This window comes from Aotus nancymaae, unplaced genomic scaffold (genome assembly GCF_030222135.1).
Source record: "Aotus nancymaae isolate 86718 unplaced genomic scaffold, 86718_ANA_hifiasm-v0.15.2.pri h1tg000030l, whole genome shotgun sequence".
Classification (NCBI taxonomy): domain Eukaryota; kingdom Metazoa; phylum Chordata; class Mammalia; order Primates; family Aotidae; genus Aotus; species Aotus nancymaae.
The window spans coordinates 794444-815057 of record NW_026988443.1 but is presented as its reverse complement, the minus strand read 5'-3'; the positions used below and the strand labels follow the sequence as shown (position 1 = coordinate 815057).

Sequence of the window (20614 nt, the reverse complement as noted above, 5' to 3'; positions counted from 1 at the left end):
GGTATATAATGCCCTCTTCAGGGCTGCCCCAACCTCCTGCTGCTCCTAACAAGAGCTACCTCGGGCACATGTTCTCAGGATCTCCTGGGGCTGTATCAGACTTGTTTCTTATCAGACTTAAAATAAATCTATTTGGGGTAAAACAATTTGCTTTCTCTCAGGACTTTCTGTCATGTTGTTATTGCTACAAAGACTCTGTTTTTGTCAGCCTTAGGGTCTCTGTTTTAATGCAAATGCTGGTCAACTGTGCCTACAGGTCACTCCTATTTGTCTCAGAAAAAAAATCTCTTCAAATATTTTACCATTGGACTTTTTCTGTTGTCATCTGGTTCCAGAAATACGAAAGTGATAAAATGATTAAAAAAAAAATTTAAATAGATCAAGACAGTGACAAGATTTACCAGAAGTCCAGATATCTTCCATTTTAAAAAAAATTATGTAAACAGTAAATATTTTTATATTGCAAACAGTAAGATCAGACTTCATATCAGTTTTCAAGAGAACACCTCCCTAAGGAAGGAAGGGAAATTTACACAGGTTTCTGACTGATTATATAGGTTTTAGGTAGGTGGAGAAAGTGCCCCAGGCCGATGGAACAGCTGAGGTAAAGGTTTACAGGCTGAAAAGTGGAGAGGCATGTCTGAGGGAAGGCAAAGAGCATTTGTGTGCAATGGAGGCTCCTGTCAGGAGCAGCAGGAGGTTGGGGCAGCCTGAAGAGGGCATTATATACCAAACACTAGGGTTAGGATTTATCTTATAGGCAGTGCAAAGGATTTTTGGAGGGCAGGGCACTGGGTTCAAACTGATGAGTATGGTTAACATGGCAAGGATACATGAGAGGAAGAGACAGATTTTAGACAAATACCAGTTACAAAACTGTGACAGGTGTCTAGGTATAAAGTGATCTCAGTAAGTACAGAAAAGGGCACTGGGAAAAAAGGGAGGGATGGAGCAAAAAAATATTTACTACTTCTGCTCCTGGAAACCTTGGCAGTTTGGGAAGAAATTTCGGTATGATTTTTAGGCTCCACAACCGGCATCTTGACCTCAGCTGTTCAGGCACTTCCAGATCCAGATGCCTCCTGCGCATCCTATCTGCCCTGGCCAAACTTGTGGACTTTTAGACCCAGCCTGTCTGCATGGACCCACTTTGAGCTGGTTCCCTGAATTCCAGGCTCAACTTGCTCATCTAGACTTTAAATACTTGAAGGACTTCCCTCGGTATAAGCTGATCCTTATTAGGCAAGTATCCTTTGGTCTATACCAGCTCCTGGTCTAAGTTTCTCCACTTGAGTTACAAAGCCAACACAGCAGGAATTTTAAAAAGCCTGACAAGGTTCTGAGACCCAGTAAATGTAAGGTAATTATTACAGAAAATGAAAAGTGGCAGTGGCTCACACCTGTAATCCCAGCACTTTGGGAGGCTGAGGCACGTGGATCACCTGAGGTAAGGAGTTTGAGACCAGCCTGGCCAACATAGTGAAATCCCGTCTCTACTAAAAATACAAAAAAATTAGCTAGGCGTGGTGACAGGCACCTGTAATCCCAGCTACTAGGGAGGCTGAGGCAGGAGAATTTCTTGAACCCAGGAGGTGGAGGTTGCTTTGAGCCAAGATTGCACCATTGTACTCCAGCCTGGGCAACAAGAGCGAAAATCCATCTCAAAAAAAAAAAAAAGAAAAAGAAAAAGGGATACCAAAAATGCACAGATAGCTTGAAATAACAAACAAATGAAACATATGTTTAGCAATGGTTGGTATATCTGTAAATTTGATTTTTAAAAATAATTTTATTGAAGTATAATTTACCATAAAATGCACCCATTTAAAGTGAACAATTCAATGATTTTAGTGAAGTTCCAAATCGTTCAACCATCACCACCATCTAGTTTTAGAACATTCTCGTAACCCCAAAAAGATTTCTTGTAACATTTGCAGTTGCTTTGTTTCTGAAGATCTGCCATTTCTGGACATTTCCTAAAATGATACTATAAAATATGTGGTATCTGGCATCTGCCGTCTTTCACTTAGAATCATGTTTTTGAAATTTTGATCGTGTATAATACCCATAATGTAGTAATTTTAACGTTTAAACAAAGTTTCATTTAATTTCAAAAATTCCAAATCTATTAGCATAAAGATGCAATGAAAATTGTTTTTTGCTCAATCCTAGACCACTCCATTGCCTCATAAAGAAAGGTAACGTGTTACCGTAGAAGTGCATGGAGGTGTTGTACAGGAAAGGTTCAGTCTATTAATCTCCATACTACAGTTGTGAACCACAGGAAAGAGGCCCAGTCCAGTTAGAACAACAGGCCAAAGCATGTCGCTTTCTGAATATCAGTTTCATTCACTCTAAAATATGACTGGGCTAGATCATGGGTAGCTGTCTACCTTTCTCAGCCTCTATCCTCTATACCCATGCATGACACCCTGCCCCATCAGTAACAGCATGAGGAGGCAATGCACAAGTGTGGTTATACAAATGGCCCCACCAGGCAGAAAATCACCAGACAAGGTGATTTCTCACCTTCTTTTCAGCTCTAGTTTTATATATCTCAAGTTGGAAAGGAATTTTCCACAGATTCATCATGTTCCCAGGGTTTCTCTTTGAGGTGTAAACTGAGGCTTGAACTATAATAGTGGGTTTTCCCAGTTTCACTAAATTTGAAGCATTGCTCTAGCACATGCTTCAAATTTAGTGAAACTGGGATATTTTCTAATGTGCAAAAAAGTGGAACATCCACCAAAGCCTTTCCTACACTCATCACATTACCAGAGTTTCTAGCTAGTATGGAGAGTTCTATGGGGTTTATAAAGCAATGAGGTTTGGCTGAAGGCTCTCCCACATTGTCCACATTCATAGGTTTTTCTCAAGTATGAATTTTCTGATGCTTAATAAGGAATGAGCTCTGACTGAAGGCCTTCCTCTATTTTCTGCTTTCATAGGGCTTCTTTCTAGTATGCGTTCTTGATGCTTAGTAAAGGAATAAATACAATTGAAGATTTTACCATACTTACCACACTTGCAGAATTTCTCTCCAGTACAAGTTATCTGATTTTCTTAAAGAATCAACATCTAACTCAAGGCTTGCCGTACTCACTGCATTAATAAGGGTAGTCTCCAGTGTCAGCTGTCTGATGTTGTATAATGTGCATCCTCTGATCAAAGCCTTCCTGCATTCAATACACTCACATCGTTTTTCACTAGTATGGATTCTCCCATGTGTGGTAAGAGAAGGGATATGGCTGAAGCCCACCGTCTCTTGACATTGATAGGATTCTCTTTAGTAATTAGTGCCTGATGTGGAACAAGATGTGGTCTTCTCATATACATGACATCTTTAGGATCTCTCTCTGATATGAATTCTCTAAGTACTGGTGATGACTGCACTCCAGCTGAAAGCCCTTCTATATTCACTGAATTCATAGGAGTTTTTTTCCAGCATGACTTCTCTGATGTTTAATAAGAGATGCAGTATGAGCAAAGACCCTTCCACACTCATTACATTTGTAGGGTTTCTCTCCAGTGTGAAATCTGTAATGTTGAGTGAGAGATGAACTCTGGCTGAAGGCTCTCCCACATTTATTACATTTGTAAGGTTTCTCTCCAGTATGAAATCTATAATGCACAATGAGTGATGAGCTCTGGCTGAAGGTTCTCCCACATTCCCTGCATTCATAGGGCTTTTCTCCGGTATGAGTCCTCTGATGCTTAATAAGGGACGAAGTGTGACCAAAGGCTCGTCCACATTCATTACATTTGTAGGGTTTCTCTCCAGTGTGAAATCTATAATGCAGAACAAGAGATGAACTCTGGCTGAAGGCTCTCCCACATTCACTGCATTCATAGGGCTTTTCTCCAGTATGAGTTCTTTGATGTTTAATAAGGGATGAAATATGACCAAAGGCTCTTCCACATTCACTGCATTCATAGGGCTTTTCTCCAGTATGACATCGCTGATGGCGCCTAAGTTCTGACTGAAAGTGAAAGGACTTCCCACATTCATTACATTTACAAGATTTCTTCTCTGGATGGGTTCTCTGAGGGTTATTTCCCCCTGAAGTCTGTCCAAATTCTGTATCACATTTATAAGATCCTTCTCCCATGAAAACTCTGTGTTGGTTAACAAGGACTGATCTTAAACCTAAGCTTCTCCCAAATCCATTCCATTCATAATTTCTGCTAAGGATGGTAGCAGATTTGTGAGTGGTTGACATCTGTTTCAGGTGTGTCTCCTGTTTTATCTGCTGCATCTCTACCTGGCCATCACAACCACAGGCTGCTTTCAACTTCGAGAACTGCAGCTCATCTGGAATATGTTTTTCCACTGATGCTACCTGGAATAATTCTTCTTTGGAAATTCCCTGACTTGGCATTGATTCCTTGGATTTAGACCTTCTCTCCCAGTCTGTTAAAAAAAAAACAAAAAAGACATTGTAGTAATACCTGTCCTATGTGCCAAGAGAAAGCAAGCTCCTATAATGAACATTAAAAAATTAAGCTTTAAAATAATACCTAAAGGGGATATACAGATTTTTTCAATAACTGCTTATGTCTGAAAATGGTTTTATATCAAGAACAAATGATGAGTAGATGACTTCAGATTAAGAAAATCTGAGAGATCTGTGTTTAGATTTCAGTACACAAGGTAAGTCCAAAGACTAAAGATGACAGGAAGGTAGGAAGAGTGACAAGGGAAACAGACTAAGTTTAAGGGATGAGGACAAAAATCAATAAACCAAGTATAGGATTGTAAGTCACCCAGGTATGGACTCTATATTCTCTATAAAATTGTAACAGACTTCTGCCCAGTCTTCCTATCTCCAGGTTTCCTGAAACCCTTCACTTTCTTCTTTTCCAAATGCCCATTTCCTTACGTTTCTTCCCAGTCTTAATCTTCCAAAGGCTCTCCAGTGCCTTTGGAAAGCATTATTAAGGATAAATCCTTAATCTTTTACTCTAGCTCTATAATACTTTACCATGTCTTGTCTTCTTTTTCAGGAAGTGCCTTTAGGACAGAAACTGGCTGCCTTCCTGTTTCCCATATATCCACACCCCCTCTCACCACCCTCTTTCTTTAAGACTTTGCATACCTTTCAGGAACAAGCTCATGTCCTCCATGAAGTATTCCCTTAACACCTTAGTGCACATCCTATGTTATGTATTATGCACATATACATATAATATGTGTACATAATTATGACAGGAAGAGTAATTCTCCCCTAAAGATGCCCATGCCCTAACCCCCAGAACCTGTGAAAGAGTTAACCTTACATGGCAAAAGGGACTTTGCAGATGTAGTTAAGGGACTAGACCTCAAGATGGGAAGATTATCCTGGATTATTTAAATAGGCCAAATCTAATCATAAGTGCTTAAAATGAGAGAGCATTTCCTGGCTGGGCAGAAGGATGTGTAAACCTTTGCTGGCTTTGAAGATGGAGGAGGGGCACTTTCAGCCAAGTAATCTGGCAGTCTCTAGAAGCTGGGAACACCCATCTGTTTATTGCCAGCAAGAAAACAAGGACCTCGGTTTTACAACTGCAAGGTATTGGTTCTGCCGGCAACCCAAATGAAAAGAAAAAAGGTGCCTGGACACTCCAGAAAGATACACAGCCCTGTGGACATCTTGGGTGGAACCATGTGATACACATGCCAGACTTCTGACCTATGAACTACGACATAATGAGTTTGTGTTGTTTAAAGCCATCAAGTTTGTGCTACTCTGTTTCAGCCACAGTGGAAAATTAATACAATAATAACACACTTTAGAAGGAAATCACTACTGATGCCTAACCAGTGGTCCCAGAGGCCAGTCCTCAGAGAGATTCTGAGTCAACGGTCTTATGTGGCTCCCGGGAACCTGAATGTTTAACAAGCTTCCTGGGACATTCTGAAACATAGCCATGCTTATACACCACTGTTAAATAAACAGATTACTAGATCCAGATGTCAGACCCTTGATCTCATTTTGGAAGGAAAAAGATCAAGTAAGTACCAGTACAGAGGAAATAAGCATCTTCCCTCTCTGCCATAACCTAGGTTCCTATCATAAAGCCCAGCCTATCCTCTCAGGAATTTAGCACCACTTTCTTGAGCTTCAACTCTGGCCAAGGGGTAAGATTCTGGCTCATGGAAATGAACTGACATAGACTGTCACATGCCTCCAGTGTGCTTGGGTTACACATGGCAGTCAGGAGAGCTTCGAGTCAAGAATTCCACTCCAAGGCACATAGCCTACCAGGTACTCTCAAGTCGCCTAAGAATCAACGGTCTCAAAGGGATGCTGTCAACAGCTGTCAAGGAGGAGTCTTTGTTCCTGGAACCACTTTTGCTGAAGTTCAGCTTAATCAAGCTTGAAGTGTCCTTACCTGGATCTTCCTGACATCCTCTGTCTGTCCTTGCCTGTAACCCCTTGATTTCTGGGGTGCTCAACTGCTCTGTTTGATCCCTCACTAACTCCCTTAATTCTGCTGATCCAGGATTACCTGGCCCTATATGATTGCTGATCCATCTAACATTGACTGTGAGACATCTAGTGATGCTGCATAGCACCAATAACCCAGAAGGCACGGGCAGAGACGGGTACCAAACAAAGGATAAAAACTAGAAAAGAAAATGAACATCTCCTCTTCTGACATCAGAAATAATTACAAAATTCAACACACCAGAGTTGAAGTCTCCTGGCAAGTGATCTCATCTTCTGGAAGGACAGCTCCCTGATCAAAAGCTCAGGGCTACCTCCCACCCCAGCTGGGTCTTATCATATGCAATGCCCTCACTCACTCACTCACTCACTCACTCACCTGAGTGGGCTCCTACTGAGATTTCTGTATTCACCATGAAGGGCTCGCCCCCTTCCTCCAACTGGCAGATCATATATGGTTTGGATACCAGAAGGCCTGACGGTAGACAAAGAAAAGGATTTTGGTTGTGTGTGCCAGTGGCCAAGTCTTTGGATATTCATCTTCAGAAATGCTGTAGGTATGGAAAGCCTCCAGAGAATAGGCATTGTGAAAAGTCAGGAACACAGCCAGGTAACTTCCTATTTCAACTCCATATGTAGCAGGACATTTCCTAGAACTAGGAACAGAAATACCGTATCACTGGGCCCCAAAGAGAATGTAAATGTCTGATTCTAGGCTTCCCAAGGAGACCCAAGGTAAAACTCAGCCAGCCGGCCCAGATACCCCTGGCTCTTAAACACCAAGGAAATCAAGAAGACCTGCTGGGAAGGCCTGGGGCTTTGGAGGCCTTGTGCTCACCCAGGAGGGTCAGGTTCCTGAAGTTCTCCAGCATCACCTCCCTGTAGAGGTCCTTCTGAGCAGGGTTCAGCTGCCCCCACTCCCACTGGGTGAATTCCACAGCCACATCGTCAAATGTCATCAGGTCCTGAAACACAGAAGACACTCCGGTTCCCTGAAAGAGCACCCTCATAGCCCTCAGGAGAAGAGCAGGCAGGTAGCTAAGGAGAACCTCAGGATGTGCAAGAAGGGATTCTGAGTGCCCAGCAGCTATCCCAGTGCCCACAGACTTGTGGGTTTTGTTATCTCAAAAATATTTTAAGCTGCTCCAGGGATTGTATCATCCTTACTACCTGGTATCCCACCCAGTGTCCACTTGTATGCCTATCAATGTGAAACTGCTAGGACATATAATCATGGTCTCAGGTGAATCAGGCCTATGGAGACGTTCTTCTTAGGTGGTGGTAAACATAATACATTTCCTCATTTGTCAAAGGTTTTATTCTCAATCTAGTTACATTTATTTGGAATCAATTAGAATTAACAGATGAATATGTTTTGCATTCTCAAATGCACAAGGATCAACAGTCTTCTAATAAAGTATCTTTGAAACTTGTAACCTATGATTTTAGCAACAATTAGGCCAATTCAAGTAATCTGGGGCTTATGAAAATTTATCCCCCACCTGCCTGCCAGCACACAGTTCAGCAAAAGTAAATCAAGTGGCTTTATGATGAAACAATAAGTTTTGTGAGTTTGACTAGCATGATCCTTTCCCTCAAAGCCTAATCATTATTCAGTTCCTAAGTTTATAAAGCTGAGCGTGAGACCCTGGATCCCAGGTCACTATTATAAGGCACAATCATTCTATCCTGACCAGAACTATCCTGTCACCTTCAATCTCAGTAATTAGAACACCTCCCATTTGGCTTATATTGCATGGCAATGCACTAAAAAGCAGAATAGGTGAAACTACTATAAATTCCTGTTACTGTTACCCCAAAGTATTTAAAAATCAAATCCCATTTAGATACAGATTACATAGAAAAGCTGAAATAACAATTTTATAATATAAAAATCATCCAAAATAATCAAACATGAAAAATTATAGTGACATCTTGTGATAGGTTATTTGTCTAAAATATCCACTGGCCCTCCCTAAAGAATTAAACTTCTGCCCAGGTGAGGCTGTGTCATCCGCTTTCTCAAATTGAATGTGAAAGACACGAACTACAGGTGAGCAAAAGCCTTCAGAGCCAGTGGGGGTTCTGCAATTGTCCTTTTCTGTCTGCCTTGAGAATGGCAAATGATCTGAGTGAAGATGTGGGCAAAGCCACAGCTATCATGTAACACAGGCAAGAGGGAACCTTTCATAGTACAAGTCTCGGAGGGTTTGCTGTTGTTATCATGGCATAACTAGCCTACACTGACTCATTAAAAAACTGGTACTCAAAGTGGAGTTCTGCCATAACAAAAAGCCAAAAATAGATGACACTGGCTTCCAGGCCAGGCAGTAAGGAAGCTTACTGGCAAGGTGGCAACCCATGTAATTTGGTGGTGAACTGTTTGGTGAAAGTATTGCCTTCAATAACTTGAAAGATGAACAATAAAGCATGAGCTTCTGATGTTATGAGAAGAGGCTGGAAACATAACATTAGCAGTGTGAGTTGGCTGTTATTGGCTGTATTTGACAAAATATTACAAGAAAAAATGAGCTTAAGAGTTTGTGGTTTGCAAAACAAAAATGGAAGGCGACAGGAAATGTACAGAAATGCTAGGACTTGCAGGGTTGGAAACAACCAATTCTCATTTCCAACTGGCCAAAGACAATATATACAAGCTTCTGCATGACAACGGCTAATGAAAACTCAACCCATTATCAGGGACCAAGTCATGGATGTGGTTGTCAAACCTTTTGTTTAAACCTCTGAGTAACTTCAAAAAGCTCCCAGTAAATCTCCCAGTAATTTCAAAAGGCTCCCAGTAAATTGTTCAGAGTGAAAAAAGTATGGACTTCCTAACGAAATCCAAAAAGCACCACAATTAAGGCTAATGAAAGAGGCGTATTTCAGAAGGAATTGTGGGTCAAACCACTGACACATGGAGCCATCTGGAAGCAAATACATAAAAAGCTGATTAAGTTTTTGAGAGTTGCACTGAAAACAATCCTGGGTTACCAACCTACTCCAGCAGGATGAAAAAGCTGCTTTGCCCCCAAGAAAGCTTATTCTCCAGTATCATCTTTACATACCACCAAGGAGGTATCAAAAGGAAGGAACTTCCCAAGGGCAAAGCTAACAGTCAAGGAAAACACTAGGCTGGAGAGCTCCACCCAGGGAGCAGAACCAGGGCATAATCTAGAGACTTCCCAACTCCCAAGATCAAGGGTCCTCACAGTGTCTGTCCAGTAGAATTTCACGACTGTTGTGGGACCTGGGACTGGTTCCTCTCATGCTTCTCCTTTCTGCAAAGGAGTGTTTACCATGGCATCCTATCCCCATTGCTCAATGTTTGGACATACGGATTCAGGTAATTGTCCTTTTAGTTTATAGGTCTCCAGACCCACAGGATCTCCATCCAGACTATCGCGCCATCCAGAACGTTGATCATGATGCTCTGACTGGCTGGGGCTCTTGGGTTAATTCTCGTGGGGGGCATTTTGTGCGCAAGAGAGAGGGAAGTGAACATCTACAGATAAGAAAATCACAGTGATAGATGAATTATTTGCTTAACATAATCCCTGCCCTTCCATTTGGGATCTTTACTCTAGGAGGCTGATAATTCCCACTTCATTAACATTAGGCTTGGCCACGGGACCTGCATCAGCCAGTGGGTTGTAAGGAGAAGCCACACATGCCGCTTCTGAGTTGAAGCCCAGAGAGCCATCCCCTGATTCTGACACTGCTCTTTCCCTCTAATACAAGAACAGCATACCCCAGACGGGGTTGACACTTCAGCCTGAAACCCAGAGAGAAGAGGGTGTGGAGCAGAGTCACAGTCAGTCTGCTACTAATAAAGACAGCAGAAAGAAGAAAGACACTCTTTCTAACTGGAAACCATTGAGATGTGGGGCTGTTATTACCACACTGAACCCTCCTGAACGATGTACATCAGGGCCAAAAATATTTAAATGCTATTTATGACTCTACTGATTACTTGGGAGAATTCCTTACTGGAGGGGCTTCCTCCTGTTGGCTTGAAAGTTCAATATCAGTGTCTATCATCAAGCCTGAATCCCACACCCATCCCGGATGCCAGGAAATACCGCAGGCTGCCATTTGCAGCCCTCCACATCCAGCTCACTAAAGCCAAATCTGAATCCCCGCTGAGGGCCAGTCACCATGATGCTTGATGCTGACAAGGATTAGGCAGTTACCATTTTCCAGCGGACTCTAACAACCATATGAGGCAGTTGTATGACTGCATCGTTAAGATCTCAGAGCTAGACAGCCTGGATGTGAAACTGGGGTCCCTTCCTCACTACCTAGATAACCATGAAAAAGTTACTTTCTCTCTCTGTGCCTTGATTTCTTCAGTTTACCTCTCCATGTTTTGGTTACTATTCTTCAAACTGGTAACCGTTTTATAGGAATGTTTTAGAGACAGAATGAGTTAGTATATGTAAATTGTAGAGAACAGTTCCTGACACAGGTTTTGTTCTCTGTAAATGATAATTATTTTCATCATCATTAACATTATTATAGTCTTCATGTTACAGGTGGCAAACCAATGCATAGAGAGGTTAGGTGACTGGTCCAAGGCCACACGGCCGGTAAATAGTAAGGTGCGTCTCCTCCCTAATCCAGGGAGATAACATCTGAACAGGGACCCAGTCTCAAATGGCCTGCCCACCTGTCCATACCCTCAGAACCCTCTTGTCCCCAGTTCCCCACGAGCTTTCCCAACCTCTTCAGAACAGGCTGATTCTCCTTTTCGTGAACCCTGATGGAAAGGCCTGTCTGTGCCACTCCATTTGCCATCAAACCATGCACATCCTGTTACTAGTGGCTGCCGCCTGGGTGTCAGGGTCCTCTCCCAATGTGGGTGTGACACTCCTTCAAGGCCAGGGCTGTCATATTACCTGGTGGTCACCACAGTGCCATTTCCAGAAATATGCCAGAGTATGTCCAAACAAACCGAGTGGGTGCACAGCAAGAAGAGAACACCCCGGGCAGGGGCGGGGAGCCATTATTCACTTGGATAGGCTCAGCCTCCTGAAGAAATGGCATTGGGTGAGTTCCCTTAGTGAACAAAGAGGCTACTTTTTGGTGAAAAGCAGGCAAAGCTAACCACGGTTCAGCCATTTGAGGAAAAATTAAGAATACAACTCACCTGAGGCCTGGCTTTCAGGAATGAATTGGTTGTTCCCTTTTCTCCCAGGAATCTCTCTGGAGGAAGAGCAGGGGCCTGAGAAGAGGAAGCTGGGAAGGTAGAAGGAGCCATATGGGAAGCTGACCCTGCTGGTACACACAGCTCTCAGACTCCCCAAGCCTGAGACCCTGCACAGCTCTGCATGTCACCTCCGTGGTCCTGAGGACATCAGTGGGTCAAAGGGAGCTGAGAGGTAGCTTCTAGCCTTCAAACATTGAGAGAAGTGCCCGTGTACACAGGCCCACTTCAGTCTACAGGTGGGTGAAGTGTGACAGGTGGGGCCCAAGAATCTGCAATTCTAGAGAGCTTCTGGGCAATGCCTCTGCTGGTCCCGGAGCCACACTGATTAGCAAGGGTATAAAGGAAAAAAGAAAGGGTGGGAGGCCCAGTTCTTCCACCGGCCAGTTTTGTGTCCTTGAGCACGTGCACTGAAGGATGAACAGTCGGATTAAAACGCCCACCTGGTGAAAGATAGGACGTTCTAAACTTAGGAATGGTTTAAAACCTCCTGGGTCACCTGGATTGCTCTGCCCCCAACACTACTGGGGGACGGGGCTCACAAGAGGTGCCCACCATGTACACTGCTGACCTTGTACATCGCTGAGCCAGAAGGGCTGGAAGAACCTTATTACTGAGGTGATTAAGGAGGTGGATGACAAGGCTCCAAATGGCCCTACTGTTCTCTGATCCCTGGCCAAGGGCCACTCCCTCAGGTTTGCTTGCTCTCTCCTTGCCGCAGCAGGAAGAGATCAGATCCCCTCCTGCGCTCCTCTCCCTCCTCTGACCATTGGGACAATTTTCCGTCCATCCCCTCCACCTCTGCGACGGTCATCTAGAGATCCCTGCCAGACCCAGGAGACTGCTGCTTCAGCCTTCTGGGTCTGGAAGGTTAGATATCGCCACAGGGCAGTACGACCTTCCTCCTCAGCGGGATTCTCCGGCCTCTTCCTAGGGTCCTCCTGATAATCGGCCCGGTACTAGCTCCCCAGGAGGGCTCTTGGCCCACGCTCCAGAGTCAAACCTGATGCTGTCGAGTCCATAGCTGGGGCTAAGGAGCGGTGTCCTTTCACTAGGTCCAAATCTCTGTCTTTCGATCACAGCCCTGCGGTCCTCCCGAGGGTTTAGGTGGCGGGGCGCAGGCTGGGGCCGCCTGGGGGACACGGGGCATCCCCACCAGGCGCGGCGGGGCCAGCAGACATGCAGGGTCGGCAAACCCGGTGCTCCGGGAGCGGCGCGCTGCTGCCCGGGGCCGTGCTCTTCTCCTGCCAGCCCCGGCCTCCTCCCCACGGCTCGGCTCTGCCGCCCTTCTCCTCAGGACGAGGCTCTGGAACCCAGCTCCCACGTGGATCCACACGCGCAGGGTGTTCAGACCACCAGGAGACGCGGCCACAGCCACGCCCGCGACGCTTGGGGCCCAGCGCTCCTCAGCTGTCCGGAGACAGCAGGGATTCGGTGAGAGCCTCACAGGGGCAGGGATTGGGGCTGCCAGCTCGGCTCGCCCCGCTGCCCCGCCCAGCTCCGGCCTGCATAGTCTCTAGCGGGGTGCACCCGGAGGGACACGTTCAGCTCCGCAACGGGCGGGGACGAGGGCCCAGCGCAGAGCTCGCGCCTGCAATCTCCGAACCCGCAAGGGCCAAGCCCCACTCCGCGCCAACCCCGCCTCCCGAGGCCATCCCGAGCTTGCGCAGACGCGGCCGCCGCCGGGACCCTGCAAAGGTAGCGCCGGGGACTGGGCAGCGAGGCCGGAGAGGCGGGGCTCGCGGGCGCCTGTACCACCTCCACTGGGAGGGGCCGTGCGCTCCTGCCAAGTGCGAGATTTCAGCAGGCTGTACCCCAGGGACCAGGACCTGGAAGCATTTCCCCTCTTGCGTGTGCCTTTGGTAGCTGAGCTCCATCTCTCTCTCTCTCTTTTTTTTTTTTTTTGAGATAGTCTCTGTCGCCCAGGTTGGAGTGCGGTGGCGTGATCTCTGCTCACTGCAACCTCCACCTCCTAAGTACAAGCAATTCTCGTGTCGCAGCCTCCCTGGCAGCTGGAATTACAGGTGCCCACCACCACGCCCAGCTAATTTTTTGTATTTTTAGTGGAGACGGGGTTTCACTATGTTAGCCAGGCTGGTCTCGAACTCCTAACCTCAGGTGATCTGCCTGCCTCGGCCTCCCAAAGTGTTGTGATTACAGGCGTGAGCCACCGTACCCTGCCCGTATATCTTGATGTAGGGCTGTCCAACAGAAGCCGCGGCCCTACCCTGGATCTGCCCAGTGAGGATTTCCAGGAGGCTGTTCCGGCATGCCTAGGAGATACTGGGTGCTCAGTGCTAGATACCGCTTCTACAGGCTGCCCTGTGCCTCTTGCCTTTCTAAAACTTCCCCTGACTTCAGCGAAGGGTGAGGGAGAACAAGAGAGGACTTCGGATGCCCAAACAAATATCATTTAGGACCCAAAAGAAATAGAGAAACGGTCTGCTATGGTCTGAATGTATGTGTCCCCCTCAAATTCATATGTTGAAACCTAACTCCCAAGGTGATGGTATTAAGAGGTGGAGCCTTTAGAAGACTCTGCCCTCATGAATGAGATTAGTGCCCTTTAAAAACAGGCCTCAGACAGTGGTTCACACCTGTAATCCCAGCAGTTTGGGAGGCCGAGGAGGGCGGATCACTTGAGGTCAGGAGTTCGAGACCATCCTGGCCAACATGGTGAAACCCTGTCTCTACTAAAAATACAAAAAATTAGCCAGGAGTGGTGGCAGGCGCCTATAGTCTCAGCTACTTGGGAGGCTGCGGCAGAAGAATTGCTTGAACCCAGGAGGCAGAGGTTGCAGAGAGCTGAGATTGCACCACTACACTCCAGCCTGGGTGACAGAGCAAAACTCTGCCTCAAAAAATAATAATAATAAACATAAATAAATTAAAAAGAAAAACGGGCCTTAGCCCCCTTTGCCCTTTCTGCCATGTGAGGACACAAAAGATGACATCTATGAGAAAGGCACCCTCACCAGCCCCTGAATCAGCTGTCATGTTGATATTGGATTTCCCAGCCTCCAGAACTGTGAGCAACAAATTTGTATTGTTTACAAATTACCCAGTTTAAGATACTCTGTTATAGCAGCACTAATGCCTAAGACACAGTCTGAGTATTAAAAGGGTAGTTTGCTGGAGGCAGTCCTTAGCCAGAGAAGGGCAACTTGTGTGGACAGAGAGATTGGTTTATCAACCCTATTTAGGAGTTCAGGACAAAATAACTTACAAAATCAAAGCAAAGAGGCCATTCTCCTTTCCTGCTTTTTACAGTCTCTGTTTCACTTTTCTGCCAGAACTTCCGGTGGCAAGTAAGCTCTCTTCCACGCAGGGGGACACTGTCTTGGAACCATGGCTTGTACAGGAGCTTTTCCATCTTCAGTTCTCTGAACCAAAAAGGTGAAGGGATGCATAAATGAGAAAAGATTTTCATCTCATTGGTGGCTCAACAAAACTAGAGATGGAACTACTTCAGATGAACTTGAGGGGCACCATGTTTCCCTGATGCCCATCCCGTCTGAAATTCCCCACTCTTACATTCTGTCCTTTGGGACAGATCTTGATCCAGAGGTCCTTTACAATGCACATTTATTACCCAGGAATATTTTCTCTCCTGCTCAGCGCTCTTGTGCGCCATTTGATCTCAAAGCACTGTTGGTGGAGCTCGTCCGCACGAGCCTATAGGCTCTCCATCACCTTCAGCATTCCTTTTATTGCTCCTTTGCAGTCAGATGCCTCTTCCACCTCAACCCGTGACCACTGCTCTGTTACCTGTCCCTATAGTCCCTACAGTTATGCCTTTTCCTGAATGTCACATAAATAAAATCATACAGTTTTTAAGGTTTTAAGACTGGATTCTTTCACTCAGTGTTAAAAGCCCCTGAGAGCCATCCGAGTTGTCATGTGTATCAACACTCCTTCTTATTCCAAGCCAGCTGTCTTTTAAGGAAGGTTGTTAGAAGGTGCTATACAACCCATTCACTTACCTCCCATTTACCAAAACACAATCACATCTAGTTGCAGGGAAATGTAGTTTTGTTTTGTTTTGAGACAGGGTCTTGCTCTGTCACCCAAGCTGGAATGCAGTGGTGCAGTCATGGCTCACTGACGTCTCAAATTCCTAAGCTCAAGCAGTCCTGTGCCTCAGCCTTCTGTAGCTGGGACTACAGGTGTGCACCACCATGCCCAGTTAATTTTTTTTTTTTTTGAGACAGGGTCTTGCTGTCACCTAGATTGGAGTGCAGTGGCAGGTACACTGGCTCACTGCAGTCTTGACTTCCAGGGTTCAAGCAATCCTCCTGCCTCACCCTCCTGAGTAGCTGGGACTACAAGCATATACCACCATGCCTAGCTAATTTTTTTAATTTTGTAGAGACAGGGTCTCACTATGTTGCTCAGGCTTGTCTTGAACTCTTGGGCTCAAGAAATCCCTCCACCTTGGCCTCCCTGTTGGGATTACAGGCATGAACCACCATGCCCCACCTCTAAAATTTTTAAATTTTTCCTTCATAGAGACAGGGTCTCATTATGTTGCTTGGGCTTGTCTTGAACTTTTGGCCTCAAGTGATCCTCCCACCTCAGTCTCCCAAAATGCTGGGATTACAGGCATGAGCCACTGCACCTGGCCTAGAAATGTAGTGTTTATTCTTGTGCCTCACTAAAAATCTATTACCATGGAAGATGGAAAGAAAGGATTCATCAGATTTTAAGAACAATATTGATAAACTAGTTCATCTACAGGAAAAGCAAACAGTAAGAGCATCTCTCTAAATCACACTACTCTGAAGAAGATGGCTGATCCTAGTCTAAAGAGCTAAAGAAGCTTTAAGAACTTACTATAAGAAAGAAAAATGTTGGTGACTGGCTGGTGCTTTTGTAAGGCAGAACTGAAGTGCAGAGAGTTCTAGACATCCTCTGTGTGCTTTGGTAAACAGAGCTTCCTTAACTAACATGGCATGGTAGAGAACCATCATCCACACCCTCTAAGGACCCCATGAGAAAAATAGGAACTGTCTCACAAATAGCGCTTGGATATATACAGTCATTTCTGGTGGACTAAAGATGCCTAATGGTAGCCAATTTGCACAAAGATATGAAACAAAAACACAGAGGTGAAGAGCCAGTCTGCTCTGGAATCAGACCTAAGTATCAGAAGAAACAACATTTTCAGATACAGTGTGAGATTGTGCCTGAATATGTCTCTTCCATCTCAACCACCCAGCTTCCAGATGACACACATGCACCTCAGGAATAAGAGCTGGTAATGTAGTATAAAACAAAGAATATTACCACTTAGTACCCAAATCCTTTGCTAGGAGATCAGTCATGTCCTCCCTCATAGACCAAGTGGTAAAACTGAAAATACTTATCACTAAGGACCCATGCCATTCTATTAAGGTACCACATCTAAAAACACCACCTGCTTTTAGACACTTTCCTCAGAGAAAGAGATGGGGGAAGTTGGAGAGCTGGTTAATGATTACCAAGTAGCAACAGCAAAGAGAAAGATGCTCTGAGAGTCAAGGTCAAAGGGTAGCAAGGAAGATGAGTCCTGGAACTGCAAAACGCATCCAGGAAGGAGGAGAGCTTGCTGGAAGAAGCAACCTGCAGCAGCTCAGGCAGCAATTCAGGTGACAACAAAAGCAAAACAATGAAGCACAGCAGAAGTCCCCACTGAAATACAGACACTGAAAAGCTACCAGCAGAATCTCTCATTACAAGTGATCCTTCTCTTCTACAGTCCACTCCCCTGCACCCCACTTCTTTCCCAGAGAAACTTCTATAAAAGAGGAAGGCTGAAATCCCACGGGGCAGTCTTTTTTTTTTAATGGCCACAAATTATTTGACATAGCCCTCCCTATCTGCAGGTTCCACATCTGAGGACTCAACCAACTACAGATCAAAAATATTTGAAAAAAATTAGAAATGCAATAATAAAAATTAATATTAAAAAACAGTGAAGTATAGCAATGCCTTACATAGTATCTACATTGTATTAAATATTATAAGTAATCTAGAGATGATTTAAAGTATACTGGAGGATATGTGTAGGTTATATGCAAATACCATGCCATTTTATATCAGGGTTTTGAGCATCCATGGATTTGCAAGGGGTTCTGGAACCAATCCCCCAAGAGCATCCAGGGACAATTGTACTTCCGTTTGAGAAGTGGGCTCTATGGTGCCTCCTGCTGGACTTGGGTAGGCTAAGGACTACTTTAACCAATACAGTACAGCAGAAGTGACACTACTGATTTTTGAGATTAGGTCATAAAAGGCTATGAAGTGGCTGGGCACAGTGGCTCATGCCTGTAATCCCAGCACTTTGGGAGACCGAGGCAGGCAATTACCTGAAGTCGGGAATTGAAGACCAGCCTGACCAACATGGAGAAATTAGCCGGGTGTGGTGGCACATGCCTGTAGTCCCAGCTACTCGGGAGGCTGAGGCAGGAGAATTGCCTGAACTCAGGAGGCAGAGGTTGCAGTGAGCCAAGATTGCACCATTGCACTCCAGCCTGGGCAACAGTTTTTTTTTTTTTTTTAAAAACTGTCTTTTAAAAAAATAGGCCATGTAGCTTCTGTCTTGTTCACTGGGACACTCTTGGAGCCCTGAAATGAGGTGTAAGAAGCCTGGTTGTCCCAAGGCCACCAAGTTGTGAAGAAGTCCAAGCAGAAAGAGAGGCTACATGTGAGGACTCTGGCCAACAGTCCCAGCTGAGCTTAGCCACGGGTGCCAATCTGGGTGCTAGATACAGTCTTCCCAATTGAGGATCCAGAAATAGTGAACACAGAAATGAGCTGTGTTAGGTCATTTTGCACTGCTATAAAGAAATACCTGAGACTGGGTAATTTATAAAGAAAAGACGTTTAATTGGCTCTTGGTTCTGCAGGCTGTATAGGAAGCAAGGCACTGGCATCTACTTGGCTACTGGGGAGGCCTTTTAGGGAGCTTTCACTCACTGTGGAAGGTGAAGTAGGAGCTTGCACTTTGCATGGCGAAAGCAGGCACAAAACAGAGTTGTGGGGGGCGGTGGGGGCGGGAAGGTGCCACACATGTAAACAACCAGATCTCAGGAGTACTCATTCACTATTGCAAGGACAGCACCAAGCCATGAGGGATCCGCCCCCATCACCCAAATACCTCCCACCAGGCCCCATCTCCAACACTGGGATTACATCTCAACATGATATTTGGAGGGGACGTTCAGATGATATCCCTGTGCGCTTCTCCCTGTTGTACCCATCCAAGTTTCTGACCCACAGAATGTGTTGGCCTAATAATATTGTTGTTTTAAGCCACTAAGTTTGGAGTGGTGTGTTAAATAGCATTAGATGGCCATAACATCCTGCAATTTGACAGAGCCTACAAGCTCGTGGGCTCAAGACATAACTGCTTTACTCTAAACAAGATGGATATATGTCACTTCTTGGCTGTTTAACTTCCATCTGCTAATGCTTTTGAGAAAATCAGTTAAAATTATCTTAATCTTCCCAGTAACATGGCAGATTAGATGGCCTAAACAACCCTCTTAAAAAAAAAAAACAAAAATGCTGAAAAATTATGAACATCTTTATAAACACACTGGTGAGCAGGCATGAAAATGAGGAATTGGTAAAGATTTTAAAAAATAAAGTGAAATGGGCCAGGGCCAGTGGCTCAGGCCTATAATCCTAGCACTCTGGGAGGCTGAAGAAGGTGAATCGGTTGAGCCTAAGACTTTGAGACCCGCCTGGGCAGCATGGTGAAACCCCATCTCTACCAAAAACAATACAAAACTTAGCCAGGTGGGGTGGTGCATGCCTGTAGTCTCAGCTACTAGAGGCTGAGATGGGAAGACTATGTGAGCCCAGGAGGTGGAGGTTGCAGTGAGCTGAGAGCACGTCACTGCATTACTACAGCCTGGCTGACAGAGCCAGAGCCTGTCTCAAAAAATAAATGAAATGAGAGCTAGAATTCTGAGAATTGAGCAACAAACCTGACTTTTAGACTGCTAAATCCTAGAGAACATAAAATTACACTTTGGCAGCTACCTGGAAGCAGTAAAGACAAAGCCTAGGGCCTGCCATTGGGTGGGGAATATTCTAGAAGGAAACACTTTCAGGATCCCAGTTTCCACTCTCAGTATAAGGCTAAATAAATAATAAAAACCACCACACAGAAGCAAATAAAAAGAAAATATTTCTCTTCTGGATGTTGTGCCCTGTTGTGACTTTAATCAAGCTCTAATCTTCTAGGAAGTCCAAACCCCTTAGTATGACACAAAGTCAGCCACAACCTGGCCTCATGATAGTTATTAGCCCCTAAACCTCATCCACAAGCCATTCATTTTGCTACTAACTCTTTTCACTTTTATACGCTCGACTATGGCTTTACATGTGCTATTCTGTTTAGATCACACTTTTTTTCTTAAAAAAGCAATTACTTTAAGTATACCAGTTATAGGACTCCTTTCCTGGCCATAGTTAATAGCATCCTTCATTCTACTTTCAAAGTATGTTGAATGTGACATAATTATAGAACATACTACCTGTATTGTGATTTTACATTCTGATTTTTCCACTGGACCAAGAGTTCATTTGGGGCAGTAACTTACTCATATTTGTAATTGTGCCTTGCTTATAGTGAGTGTAAGGTCTGTTCTCGCCGAGGATAAAGCAGAAGAAACTGAGGCCAGTACAAGAAGATTCAATGCGAAGGTTTTAGTCAGGCTCCCGGAGGAGGTTCTGCAGTCCAACAAGAGGGGCCAGAGAAGTTGCGCGCGGACTCCTCACAGACGTGGGGTTTTATAGGGAGTGGAGGCATTTGATTGGCTGTGCCCAAGGCGAGTGGGGCAAAATGGCGGGGAGTGGGGCCTGGATGGAACAAAATGGCAGGGAGTGGGGCCCAGATAGGACAAAATGGTAGGCAGGGAGTGGGGCCCAGATAGGACAAAATGGTAGGCAGGGAGTGGGGCCCAGATAAGACAAAATGGTGGGGAGTGGG

General features: G+C 45.1%; 1 protein-coding gene across 1 annotated transcript; it reads right to left on the bottom strand.

Annotated features, from left to right (window-relative positions):
• Positions 1-1759: 1759 nt before the first annotated feature.
• ZNF514 (zinc finger protein 514) lies at positions 1760-12614 on the bottom strand. Its single transcript, XM_012438316.3, has 4 exons — positions 11578-12614; positions 7267-7393; positions 6808-6903; positions 1760-4411 (listed from the first exon to the last, which is right to left on the bottom strand). Exons 1-4 carry the CDS (start codon positions 11686-11688, stop codon positions 3426-3428), a joined length of 1320 nt encoding a protein of 439 aa, XP_012293739.1. The 5' UTR covers positions 11689-12614; the 3' UTR covers positions 1760-3425.
• Between the last annotated feature and the right edge of the window lie 8000 nt (positions 12615-20614).

Bases quoted from the DNA above. Each gene is read 5' to 3' on its own strand.
- ZNF514 (XM_012438316.3), bottom strand. From the start codon at position 11,688: ATGGCTCCTTCTACCTTCCCAGCTTCCTCTTCTCAGGCCCCTGCTCTT. The intron at 7,394-11,577 runs GTGAGTTGTATT...TCTGTGTTTCAG, and splicing joins TCCTGAAAGCCAGGCCTCAG to GACCTGATGACATTTGACGA. The intron at 4,412-6,807 runs GTGAGTGAGTGA...TTTTTTTAACAG, and splicing joins CTCAGTAGGAGCCCACTCAG to ACTGGGAGAGAAGGTCTAAA.